Here is a 14,378-nt window from a genome sequence, read left to right on the forward strand (position 1 = left end):
GAAGATTGGGCCGATGTATTTGTCATAGATATGAATGGTGTTTCTGCCTATATTAGGACATATTCAATAAGTGTGGCACTCATGTGCATATTCAAATTCATTTCAAAAGAAACTTGTAATACAAAAAAAGTTACTTTTCATGTATACTTTTACTATGTAAAGTTTTATTGTGGTAGGAGTAAAGGAAAAAATGTTGGCCATATTTGATTAGTGTATAGCTCATCTGCATATTAAAATTCATTTTCAAAGAAACTTGTAATACAAAAATGTTTACTTTTCATGGGTACTTTCATTGTGTAAAGTTTCATTTTGATAGGAGTAAAGGAAAAAAATAGCCCCATTGGGGTGTGTTGTTGCCTGGCCTTATTGGCACACATCTCGGATTGATGAGAATTTAACATATTTCCTCAACTAGGATTTCTTAGGACTTTTAGTATGTTGTTCTGGACACCTCATAGAAAAGATCTAAGCTGCAAAAAATTATTTTACAATTGTCGTAAAACGCTACTTTGCCTGGACTATGACCCCTGTCGGAGCCTATATGGTCGGAGCATGGGTCGGAGCAGGTTCCTCTAGTGGTAAATGGAAAACTGGAAAACCCGGAGTGGAGCAGAAGCCGATTACAAAACGCTTCCATTCCATGTAACGTTAAACGACCTGTTCCAGACCGGGTGAATGTCTGTGTTGCTTGGTGACGTTTGATGCTTTGCTTCTTTTGCGAAAACATAATATACAATAAAACAAAACAAAACAAAAACTCTAGAACGGTTATTGAATCACACAGTCATGCTTGCGTGATATTGTTTACCTCATGTTCAATACAGTTGCTCGTTTAATTTAATGCAATCAACAGATGTTTCACAATTTGGCAACAAAAATGACAAGGACGTATTTAGAAACACGTTGTCATTTATTGCTCTAGTCTACTACAAGCTGTTGAGCTAAGCTCCGCCTTTGAGTCGAGACACACACACACACATGCGATATACACTCTGTTCTGTATGGGCTCGTTTTCCCTTCTCGTTTCTGGAGGGGAGAATGAGAGGGGTGGGCTTCAGCGACTGTATAATAACGACCGAAGCATGCTGATTTAAACGTAACTTTCGTGGCCAATGTATGCGCTAGACTTCCTAAACTTCTGACTGGTCGCCTGCATCAGGTAACACCTCTAACGTATAGCTTTTGTTTTCTATCTGGATTGTTTCCAGTGCATTCTGATTCACTGAAGGGGTTCAATTGAGCTCTGAGATTAACTGCGTAGTTGAACAGTTTTCTATCTGGCTTTTGTTTATAGAAGTATTTCACTTGGCACCCGGCTTCTCCTCCTCAGCGTGGGTTTGAACAGCACAAGTGTTCGGCTTCGGCTGCGGGCTGCTGAATGTAGGCCAAAGGGCATGAACAAAAGCGCAACAACTGAGTGAGTTTCCTCCTTCTCTGTATTCAGATCATCACGGACAATCTGCTCCAGTTCGTGCGTGCGTCAGATCAAAGTGCTGTTTATGGTTACAGTTAGGCACGTACAGTACAGTAAGGTTAGTTAATAAATGAAAACGTCTTTGTTTTTTAGTTTTTTTACCTCGCCTTAACATGCCACCTGACACAATCAAATTAAATTATTGTAAGAGTCAATAGCAAATAAGGATGTCTAGGATGAAATTAAGTTATAGTCGTTTTAAAATGTAGTTTAAAACGCATGTGCAAAGCTAAGAAGAATGTTTTATTTGTATTCATGTTGGTTTCATTCATTTTTGATGAAGAATTTTACCATTTTGTACAAATACTTAAATGTTTGAGTTTTTTTTATTAGAATTTTATATATATATATATCAGGGGCGTAGAATTTAGTAGAGACGCTAGGGACGTGTCCCTACCAATATCCAGTGACACTGATATATCCTTAGCAATAATTTCGATCAAAACTTAAAATATATTTATATTGATGTCCCCGTCCCCACCAATTTCAAAATCAAACCTACGCCACTGATATATATATATATAAGAAATATCAAAGGTCTCACATAAGACATTTCCTGAACTTTGTTCCATCTGACATGTTTAAAATGTGCATTTTCATAAACAACGTGATCAAAAATAATGACCTTGACATCGTTATGAGGGTCTGAATGTCATGTCACATGAAAACAAAAAAAAGGCATATTACTGACTTTGATTTGGTGGATGTATATAGAAATAATAAAAAAATTGACTTCTTTTTTACAATCTTCAAGCAGTTACACCACCTAAAAATATCAAAATGTAAGCAAAATCATAACTTTCACTAAGATCATTAAATAACAATGCTATTCTACAACATATTAGCTTAATAGATTATTATTATTAAAAGTTATTTAATAGTTAGGAATGTCTTGAAAATAAATGCTTTATATATGTTCTCCATGGACAGCCTGGATACCTTCACTGACCCCCAGGGGTCCATGGGATCATTAAGAAACTATATCGTTCTGTTTCATTTTTATTTACATATTATAAGGGTCGCAGCACAAGAAATGAGGGCAGAGAAGGGAATGTGACTAAGCACCCTGCAGTGTCTCCTGTTTTAGGGACACAATATTATTTCAGCTGTGAAGAGTTGCACAAACAGCATGTACTCACTGCACTCTACATTTAATAAAAATCTTAAGTAGACTTTTTTTGTAAATTCTACCAACAAATTCTTATTGAGAACATTTATGCAAACACTCAAGACTTCAAAACAATTCAGATGCTTTTAGATTGGATATGTACACTGCAGTCTATCTTTTAAACAGTATTTGTTCTATGGCTTTAACACCGATATCGCGATGTGCGCATCCGTGATATTCACATCGCAGGATGTGCGATGTCAAGTATAGAGCGCAACAGTCAGGTTCCGGAAGTAAAAACTCCATTCATTGTTTCCATAGGGAAATAGATTTTTAATGATAACTTATAAACCTTTAAAGACAGTCCTATTATGAGCTACGAGGTTGTTGATCTATGGTATTTGCTTCTGCTGAAGCTATCAGCCCTCTTACTAGCTTGCTTCTGTTACACTCACCCCCTTAAACCTCACTCCCACCTGGGTCACGGCACCAAAAGTAACCAGTCCTACTAGACCCACTCTGAGTGGGATTCAAACCGGCGTCTCCGGCATGGGAGGCGGGTGCACTAACTAGGACACTAAAGACCACAGTCTCTAGCTTCTGTCGCTAGTCCGCCTCTTGAGGCCAGGGGAGTGAGGTTTACACACACAGCTCTCAAAATTAATTTTCTCAGAAACGGAGACAGCTATTTTAGAAACCGATTGGCTAGTCGTATTTCGCATGATATGAGAGAATACTCACCCTCAAAGTTGGCATTGTAGTTTGAAATATATAATTTAAAGCCCTTCTCTTTTTTACTCTTAGGTGTGATAGCTAACTGCCTCACAATATTGTTAACATCATTCACGTTAACCGCTGGTTAAGTTCTTGTAAACAGCGAGTGTAATTTGCCATTATCTCCACTGAATGCAAAAACGGCTTCCGACGCTGCACCGGATGTAACTGGGCGGGCTGAGACAAAACGCGGAAGCGATCGTGCATAGAGCCTATTGAGAAAGAATATGGATCCGTGTATTCGGTCTTAAAGTGACAGCAGTCTAATAGCCCTGCTGTTATCAAACAACAAAATGCAAAGAGAAAATCACTTTTGTAGCTGTAACCCAGATGAATTATATTTGATGTATACAGTGAGCTTTTTACTATTAGTTTCTATTAAAGACAATTATTACCAATGGTCTTCAAAAGTAATTGATGAAACTGTTTTCAAACAGTGACAAATGCGAGTATGTTCTCATGCAGCTACATCACACTATTAGGGAAATACAAAAAAATATTTATTTAGTTATTGTGTGGTTGATGTCTTTTAAGCTGCTTTGGGAAACTTTGAACGTCATTATTTGAATGCCTAGCTGCCAGTGTAAGAGCTGAAACAACCAGATGGCACTGAACAAAGACTCATTGGTGTTTTTGACCTTTACATGTTTCAATCACCACTCTGTTCTAAACTTAGTTTGTGCCTTTCTGGCATCAACGTTTTGAGAGATGTTTGCTTTTTTGCAGTGACATGGAGATGCAGCATGATCCAGATTTGCAGTTTAAACTGGCTTATCCAGATTCAGAAAGAGTTGACACCAGCCTCAAAATCCGAGTGAGGGGCCAGTGGTCCAGTAAAGTGGAGTTTATCTTAGCTGTTGCTGGCCAGATCATTGGTTTGGGAAATGTATGGAGGTTTCCATATTTGTGTTACAAGAATGGAGGAGGTTTGTTTGAGTATTACTGTGAACTCTATTTAAACAATTCAGTTCAACCAGTTCTGGTTTTTATTTATTTTTGCTTGTGTCTTATACTGAGAACAGCTGTATTTCTCTTTTTTTTAGGAGTGTTTTTCATTCCATATTTGGTCTTTCTCTTTGCCTGTGGCATTCCTCTCTTTCTCATGGAGACTGCTCTGGGTCAGTACACCAGCCAAGGGTCTGTCACCTGCTGGAGGAAGATTTGCCCACTATTTGAAGGTGATTTTTCATTGTTCACTTCTAATGTCAGTGTTAATGTACAATATAGTGCATATTATATGTCAACCATAGTGATGTATGTTTGTTTGCTGATACAATTAGATGGTTGTAGGTAGTAAACACTATACACTGCAATAGTGAACAATAATGGTCTGAAATGTGAGAAGTTACTTTTGTAATAATCAGTTTGAAAAACGGTTTATCATGTGATTATGTGTAAATGACATATTAGCAGATTTCTCTTCTAATGAGTCAGGATCCTCTGTTAGTCTGACTTGCTTTCAAAATTGGTTTTGCTTTTGGCTTCATGAAGCATTATCTCATGACTCCATGTTTACCGAAAATGTCATGTGAAGATGAAAACCACACACACGTTACTTAACTTCCCAATTTCTTACAGTTTTTAAAAGCTGCGGTTATTTCTAAATATATAATCTCATAATAAATCAACACTTGTAAATTAACCTATTTCGAATTATGTGTAAGGTTGCAAAAATTAAGGCACCCATTTGGTGAGAGATTTATATATAAAGAATGCAATAATAATTCTCAAAAATGGATTACGGATACTTATCCAAAGTTAAGCTTCACAAATAGGCTACAACAAATACATGCTTTTTCTGTTCGTCTGTATGAGAACCTTTCACCTCTCAATCACATTTCCATAAAAGTCATCCATTAATAATAACAGTTTCATAATTTCATGTTTCAGCAATAGTCATACTCCAAAATTACTATATTTCATACTATAAACTATAAGTGTAAATTCATAATAATTCATCATAAATAATCAATACAAATGCATTATTAAATAATCAATTTAACCTCTGTTACAGTATGTGATATATACCTATGGATATCTCCAGCACATTCAAAGCAAACCGGTATTGAATTTAAAGGCTGAATTGTTGTGGTTTGCTTTTCTTTAGGTCTGGGTTATGGGAGTCAGGTGGTCATCTTCTATTCCAGTGCCTACTACATCATCATTTTGGCCTGGGCTTTCTTCTATCTCTTCTCTTCTTTTAGTAGTGAACTACCATGGGCTAGCTGTAAGAACTGGTGGAATTCAGGTATGTTATAATACATTTAACTGTAATTTTTTTTTTTTTTTTTTTGTTTAATAGATCATGTTTTTTCCTTTACCCTTATAGAGAACTGTGTCGAGTTTGATCGAATGGGAGGGACGAGAAACCTGAGCTTAATGGAGAATGCATCATCACCTGTTAAAGAATTTTGGGAGTGAGTTTATAAAATAACCAAAACTTTAAACTATAGTAGAGGCCAAAAGTGATGTCCTGCCTAGGAAAATTTACATCTTCACCCTTTACTCAAATATAAAAAATTAGTTAAAGATTTTGTAAGCATATTGCATAGTTGTTATTGGAGTTTGTTGTTTTATATGTGATAACGCAATGAAACATGCCAAATTGTGCGATCATAATTTTTGTCCAGGCTGTTACAAAGAAATTCTGAACACATGCAGAGAGGACCAATGAAATATTAATAAATTATTAGGTTGTAGTCAATGTATGCTCTTTCCTGTGAGCTTTTTATTTTTCTATGCATTCTTTATTTTGCATAGTAAAATAAAACCTGTAGCTTTATTCGCTCAAATAATTTTGTCAGATACCTTTAACAAGTTTAGTGTTTTGTTCTTTCCTCATATTCAAAATATTTAAACAATATAAAATATTTTCCTCATTTTTATGGTTTTATCAAACTTGTAGGTTCAAACAAATATCCCCTCCGGACATCAATTTTGACCACTACTGTATATATTATTATTTTATATATTATAAAAAAAGATGAAGCCTCATAAGTTTAGTCTTTTTTTTTTTCCTTTTTTTTCTTTTTCAAAAAATGTAAACTAATAATAATTAAATTATTAAAATCTTCAAAAGTCCTGTAGAAATCCTAAAAGTTTTTTTTATAGTTAATATAAAATGTTGTAATTATATGCAAAATGTGCAGCTTCAGGGGGGCATATTCAAATCTCAGTTATAATAATTTAAAGTATAAGTATAATCATTTAAATAACTTGAATGTATACTAACACTTAATGCAAGCACAACTTTCAAGTGTAATTATTGTGTGGATACATGAATTTAGAAATAAAAAAATAGTTAAATTAGAATTACAGAAAGTGTTTCTTGTAGGAGGCGAGTATTGAATATAACCGGAAGTGTGAATGACCTGGGCAGTGTGAGATGGGAGCTGGCTTTGTGTCTCCTTTTAGCCTGGATCATCTGCTACTTCTGTGTGTGGAAGGGAGTGAAGTCCACAGGCAAGGTAAGAGCTAATTGAAAAAAAGACCATTATCATATATATATGGCTCAGTGGAATGGTAAATCTGCATGTTTCCTCAGTCTGTTTGTCATTAATATTGACTTAGTCTAGTTGATACTGTTTATATAAATTCAAATTAGGTATGCTCAAAATGGGAGTGCCATTGTTCTTTATCTTTTAGGTTGTTTATTTTACTGCTACATTTCCATATGCTATGCTACTGGTGCTTCTGATTCGAGGTCTTACGTTGCCTGGAGCCATTGATGGCATCTCCTTCTACCTCTACCCAAATCCAACACGCCTTGCAGACCCACAGGTATACATATCTGGAGATATATGAGTGATATTAGTAGTAGATGAAGTATTTCTTTTCTATTTGAAAAGACATTTGCAACTGAAGAGTTAAAATTACTTTGGTTGGTGCTTTTGTTTAAAATGATGTACACTCACATGACCATCAGGCCAGTCATATCAGTGACCTAGAAACTTTTATTCTACCTAAAAATTCTTTCATGATGGGCGCAATGTTGAGAATGAGATCACACTTTCTTATTCCACAGCTTTATTATTTGGGCCTTTTCAGTCGAAGAAAATAAATAGGTGAATAGGTAAATGGTGAATAGTGTATTTCTATGTTAGCATCTGAAAAAGCCTAAAAGTTCTGCTTTATGTGATGATGCATTCAAGTCTGATAGTCACTGTCAATATAAGTTACAAGAACATTGTTTTATCAGCCAGGGACAAATAAAAATTCTTATAGCTCTTTATATAGGATTTTGTTTATTATTTTTTTGCTTAATCACAGTCTCTACAGACGAATGCCAAAACAAATGATTAAGCTTTTAAAATAACCAATCGCTAAATAATCAGTGGCACCAAAGCATTAAAAAAACGTAACTTGGATATTTCTCAGTGGAACCGCACCTAACCCTTCATGTGTCATGTATTGCTAAATACCCAGTCGATTGGTCAGTAGTTGTGAACTTGCTCTCTCATGCCTTTAGGTGTGGATGGATGCCGGAACACAAATATTCTACTCCTACGCTCTTTGCATTGGGTGCCTTACAGCTTTGGGAAGCTACAATAAGTACAACAACAACTGCTACAAGTGAGAGAACTTATGTCAAACCACATTAAAGTAAATTTAAATACATATATATTTTTAGATATATTTTTAGAGTTATATATATAAATTGGGTAAAAATAGCTCATGACTGTATAAAGACAGATTGCTGTGATGGGTTTTGACTGCTTGCTTTGTTTCTGCTTGTAGAGACTGTGTTTATCTGTGCCTGCTGAACAGTGGAACCAGCTTTGTGGCTGGCTTTGCCATCTTTTCTGTTTTAGGCTTCATGGCCTTGGAACAGGGGGTTGATATCTCAATGGTGGCAGAGTCAGGTAACTTAAACAACAGCGGCTTCTTTATGTCAGTTTTCCTGACACTTTCAAACTAATTTTTTCTATACATTTCCCACACATTAATTCACATTTCACTTCTTTTGCCAGGCCCTGGTCTGGCTTTCATTGCATATCCACGAGCTGTAGCAATGATGCCTATGCCTCAGCTGTGGTCCATATGTTTCTTCCTCATGATTATTCTGCTGGGCCTTGACAGTGAGGTGAGAGCACATTGTCTCTCAAGTACATGATTAGTTTGACTGTGAAAATTGCATTTAGTTTTGACTGCACTGACACTATCGGATGAAGCTGAATAATGATATTATGGTCTTCTGTAGAGCTGCTTTACAGAAGAATTGAACTTTTTTCATAATGAATACACTTTTACTTTCCTGTTTATTACTGTGTGTCACGATCCACACTTAATGAAACAAGGGAAGATCCAATAGCAGTATTATCATTTATTAAGGGTAATCCAAATCGTAGTCCTCCAGGCAGAAATCCAAAATCCAAAATCCAAATAAGCAATCCAACATGAGACACAAAAACAAGAACAGGCAGGAACAGAACACAGAAGTGGCGTGATATACAACAAGGACTCCGTGACACACACTAAAACAGACAGGGTTATATACACAGGGAAACGACAATGATAATGGGGAATTGGCTGAGTGAAATGATCAGTGATAAGGGACAGCTAAGTACAATGATGAGACAAGAATCATGGGAAATGTAGTTCAGAAAGTGCCAGACACCGTGGGGAAGGAGGACATCTAGTGGTTACCCAGGGAACACAAACCAAACACTGTGACACTGTGAGGCTGCTTTGAAACAATTTCTATTGTATAAAGCTCTATAAAAATAAAAGTGACTTGACGTGACGTGACTTTTTATAAAGCTATTTGACATACATAATATTCTCAATATTCTCATCAAGAGTTTTGTGCATGCGATATACTTACAGTAAATGTGTTATGCAAGTTCTTCAGGACAGGACTGCATTAAAAACCAAACACTGTCATTACACCTCATTCTCTTTTTCAGTTTGTGGGTTTGGAGGCGCTCATGACAGCCATAACAGACATGAACCCCACTTTCTTCCTCCAAGGACACCGTCGTAAACTCTTCCTCCTCATCATCTGTGTGAGCTGCTTCCTCATTGGCCTCCTGATGGTAACAGAGGTGATTATGTTCATAATTTAGTCATTACACTGGGATTATTTTGTTCTTTGATATTTGTTCTTTCCTGATTCATGCTGTCTAAATCAGACCACGTAATAATCATGAGAAAATCTGAGATTTGAGTGCTAATCATGTTTTTTTTGCATTGGCTCAATAGGGTGGCCTGTATATCTTCCAGTTATTTGATTACTATTCCTGCAGTGGAATGACCCTCCTGCTATTTGCCATTGCACAGTCAATATGTATTGGCTGGTTTTATGGTGAGTAATAATACTAAATCGCCTCTTTAAAATGCAGAAAGTACATGTGTCTGTCTACCCTGCACAACTGAATATACAATATGCCTGATTATAATTCTCTTCTCCACTTTTTGATCATCATTTGATGAATTACTGCAGCCACGATCAATAGAAAATTTGCACAATTGTATTTTTTTTTAAACAACACAATCTAATTTAATATATAGGGCCCTATGAAATCCTTTTTGTTTTCTCAAATTCATTTTTTTTTAATCCCATTTTTCCGATTGAACTTTTCTGGACGGTTTAAAGATTGAAATTAAATTTTAGTAATTAAAAGCATGTCTAATTAATTGAAATCATGAAACTAACTACTTATTTATTTAATTTACAATGATAGGGCCCTGTGAAATGGGGTTTATTTTAGAAAATCTGTTATTTAACTTTTTCTGAATTTGATTTAAAACAAAATTATGACTAAATATGATGGTAAAGGCATAAAACATTAACAATTTAATCAATCCTTTAAAATGTATGTTTAGTTGATTGACGAAACCACACCATTCATTTACACAGAGACACGCACAACATAAGGACTTCATATTTAAATAGTCTTTTTGCACTTAATTTTCACAAACACCAGTCCATATCGTGATTTAAATGTTTACAGCCCTACTTTTTAGTCATCCATTTCAGTCATCCATGTTATACAGTAAATTCCATTTTTATGACTGGATTACGTGATTCAGTCCGTGTTTTTTCAAATCATAGGGCCCTAAATAAACTTGATTTACATATAAAGGAAGAATATTTGAGAATAGCTTTATTTAAATGTGTATGGTGCTTGATTAAACCGAATTTGAAGGTTGTGTTGCTAAAACACTGTGCCAAAGTTAGAACAACCCTTGTTATATGCTGAACTACTATCGTACTATACAATTATACTATTCAGGGACAACTCTATCAGAGCAACTGGTGTGTTAAGTGCCTTCACCAAGGACAGTAGTCGGGCTAGAGTAACCAGCAGCTTTTTTGTTGTTAGCCCAGATTTTCAAGCAAAGCCACCACCATACTGCTGCACTGTTTATAGTAAAGGTTGATCAAGTCATGAATCATAAACAATAAGAACTGAGCACAAAACTGGTAGGCAATCTTTTAAAGGAACACTCCACCGTTTTTTGAAATAGGGCTTATTCACCTTCTTTCCTACATTTAGATAGGTGGGCAAATGCTTTTTTGTCTCAGTGCATGCATTGTTTTAGTTTGACAGGGTCGGCGCTAGCTTAGCTTAGCATAATGAATGGAATCCTTTGTTGCCAGCTAGCATGTCCTGAGTAAAAGTGATATAAAAAAATAAAAAAATCCCACCTAATTACTTCTTGTGGTCTGCGTATTCACAACGAGTACAAATAGCGATGCAGATTAACACTAGGCGAATTCCTAGGCAGATATTGACTTATATATTAAGGACTATATTAGGGGGAAGCACAGGCGAAGCACTGCTACTTTGGCGTGATATTTCTGCGCCCAAGTAGCAGTGCTTTGCCTGTGCTTCCCCCTAATATAGTCCCAAGTCAATATCTGCCTAGGAAATCGCCTAGTGTTAATCTGCATCGCTATTTGTACTCGTTGTGAATACGCAGGTCACAAAAAGTAATTAGGTGGGTTTTTTTATTTTTTATATTACTTTTACTCAGGACATGCTAGCTGGCAACAAAGGATTCCATTCATTATGCTAAGCTAAGCTAGTGCCGACCCTGTCAAACTAAAACAATGCATGCACTGAGACAAAAAAGCATTTGCCCACCTATCTAAATGTAGGAAAGAAGGTGAATAAGCCCTATTTCAAAAAACGGTGGAGTGTTCCTTTAATATGTATAGGTAATTTACCTTTAGCTGCATCCGAAATAGCATACTCTCCTACTATATTTGGCAAAAACAATATGTGACAAAATATTCTAAATTCACAGTACTCATAAAAGAGTAGACAAAAAGTACCCATATGACCTACTACTTCTGGTGAAATTCTGAAGTGTGCATATGATGGACACTTTACTATCCCATGAGGCCACAGGAAAATATTTGTGACTGTCAACATGGTGAATGTAGTACGTCCAGATTAGATTCATACTACACACATTCATACTATAGAACATACTTTTTAGCGGCCGCAAAGTAATTACTTATTCAAAACAAGTACCTACTCAAGATTTTGGATGCAGCCGTGGTCATTTCTTCCTTATTGTTTTGTGTATAATCTCCCCTAAGACTTATGGTTTGTCTCTGGTTTTTCAGGTGCTGATCGTCTATATGAAAACATTGTGGACATGATCGGTTATCGTCCTTTGACGCTAATGAAATACTGTTGGAAGTATGTCACTCCTGTTGTGTGTATAGTAAGTGCACGTTTTACTCAGATTCAAGGTGGTATGGTCATATTAGGTAATAAATTGCAGTGTTATTCTAGTTCTTCACTATTATTAAATTAATTCAAGTTTATTTGTATAGCACTTTCCTTTTTAATGCAGCTTCACTGTTTCAGTGTTAAAATCAGGAAGTATTCTGTTATCAGTCGATCATTAGGAAATAATACTTTTATAGAACAATATCAAAGGTCTTTATTATGTCTTCAGCATTAATTCAATTAATGTCTTTGCTTCTTTAGGGTACATTTATCTTCTCTTTGGTCAAATTCACTCCTTTAAAGTTTAATAACACATTCGAATACCCCTGGTGGGGCTATGCTGTTGGTTGGTGGTTCACTCTCTCTTCAACATTGTTGGTTCCTTTATGGATGATCTATGTTATCCTTATCACCCCTGGTACACTGAAACAGGTAATTCCATGCATGATTTAACACTAAATTACATTTAAATGTACAAATAAGCAAAAGTACTTTTTTAATCTTTTGCAACTATATGCTTTGCCATTTTTTAGAGACTGCGTGTCCTTTGTACTCCAGCAAGTGATCTACCTTTGACATCAGAAAGACAAAAAGAAACCCTGTGACCGCAACACAAAGTACAACATGTCCCATGACTGATAGAGGGGGACATCCTTGGGCTGTATTTTGGACAACTTTCGATACCAATAATGCCTTTAAAGATCTCATGAGATTTCAAGAAGGCAACACAAACTGTAAATGACTGTGTTTATTAAGTTATTGAACATTACTGTCTGCGTTTCTCAGTAGCAAGCATCTAAAAGTTGATCGCTTTAAACTGGAAATGGAAAATATACGCATAACTTCCACGTACAGCTGTATCACTCAGTTTGACGTCATCTTTAAGTGTGATAGCTTTGCTGTATAATAAACAGTCAGAAGATATCAGTTCTTCTGAAGAAGATAGTGGAAGAAAAAATAATTTATTATCATAAGGGACCAGCCCCATTGTGGATAGACCAATGTTCAGTACAGTTGGTATATGATTATAAATTATTGGATAATGTGTTATTTTGAGTTAGAGAAACGGTTTGTAATGGTTTAACCAGTGCAGCTCACTATGACAGACTTTGTGCGTTGTAAAAGGAGTCATATCAATCAAACGTCGCAATGTAATAGTATTTTAGAATAGTATAATTTCTCACGTTTTTGTGGGTCAATCATGCAGCCCTTTTCTATTTTGTGCCTAGGCAAGCGCTTATGTTTTAAGAAAGTAAATTATGTTGGGGGTTTTTATAGTACAAATGTTACAACATTCACTCAGCATATTCTCAAGAAAATAGAACCATATTTTGTTACCTAAATCTGCTTAGATGTTTAGTCTGTCTATATTGTTAGTGAAATGCATATTTTAAGAGAATATCTGTAGGTCATTTTTATAACTGATGCACTAGAAAGGCCAGTGGTTAATAATGTTTTAATAAATGCTTTGTTCAAATCAACAGTCAAATGACTGAAAATTTTGCTGGTTGAAATGGGTTGGTGACAACAGCTTGTTTTTGCTTTGAATCACTCAAGCAAATATTAGACAACTAGGTGAAAGGGGAAAGCAGGAATTTTAGGATTAAAGGGTTAGAGAATAACGTTAGACATGCATTGCTATCAGGCATGACAGACTGTTAGTTATTAACTGTACTGCTGTTTTACTGTGTCAATGTGATTTTTATTCATGTAATTGATTAGATTACATTAGTATGTAGTTTATATAATGACAATCCTATGTTTTGAACTGCCATTTCATTTGCACAGTGGCCATTGGAGATTAAAGTAATTTGAAGGTTAAGGGGGGGAAAAGTAAATCTAAGTTTATATAATGATAGTGGTAACAAGTTGCATTTGTAAAGTTAGTTTGAAACTGTTTATCATTCTCAGGAATGATGAGTCGGTGATGGTGCCCTTCTTTAGTGTAAAACTGGGTTAAAGGCTAAAGGCCTCTATTTGCAAATACACCAAAAAGGCCACCCACACTGCTGAGGATGAAAAAGCAGAATATTTGCACTACAAAAAAAAAAAAAAAAAGTGTTCCAGGGAATGCTTTTCCTATGGATTTGTAAAGTGGGCCAAGTTACAATGTAAATTCATTTGTGAATTTTGCCTGTATTCATTTTGTTACTCTTGCAGTTTGGGTTCTAAAAAATATAGGAGTAATGAAATGACAAAATAATTAAATAAACAACATTTCTATACTATCTGCTGGTGGTTGTTTTGAAATAAGTAGTATTTACTTCTATTGTAGGCTATTAGTACTACTAGTATTTAAATATAGCAACACTTTTGCCATTTAATTATTGACCCT

At 35.5% G+C, this 14,378-nt stretch overlaps 1 protein-coding gene across 1 annotated transcript; it reads left to right on the forward strand.

The window, feature by feature from the left end:
• Positions 1-956: 956 nt before the first annotated feature.
• slc6a22.1 (solute carrier family 6 member 22, tandem duplicate 1) lies at positions 957-14,271 on the forward strand. The gene is made up of 16 exons (XM_084129181.1): positions 957-1,159; positions 1,295-1,417; positions 4,083-4,282; positions 4,400-4,534; positions 5,464-5,604; positions 5,686-5,773; positions 6,691-6,823; positions 7,002-7,136; positions 7,825-7,928; positions 8,094-8,218; positions 8,327-8,439; positions 9,263-9,400; positions 9,558-9,660; positions 11,935-12,035; positions 12,305-12,475; positions 12,577-14,271. The coding sequence occupies exons 2-16, from the start codon at positions 1,395-1,397 to the stop codon at positions 12,646-12,648; spliced, it is 1,782 nt and encodes a 593-aa protein (XP_083985307.1). The 5' UTR covers positions 957-1,159; positions 1,295-1,394; the 3' UTR covers positions 12,649-14,271.
• The last annotated feature ends 107 nt before the right edge of the window (positions 14,272-14,378 follow it).

Source organism: Abramis brama, assembly GCF_963993115.1.
Source record: "Abramis brama genome assembly, chromosome: 11".
NCBI classification, from domain to species: domain Eukaryota; kingdom Metazoa; phylum Chordata; class Actinopteri; order Cypriniformes; family Leuciscidae; genus Abramis; species Abramis brama.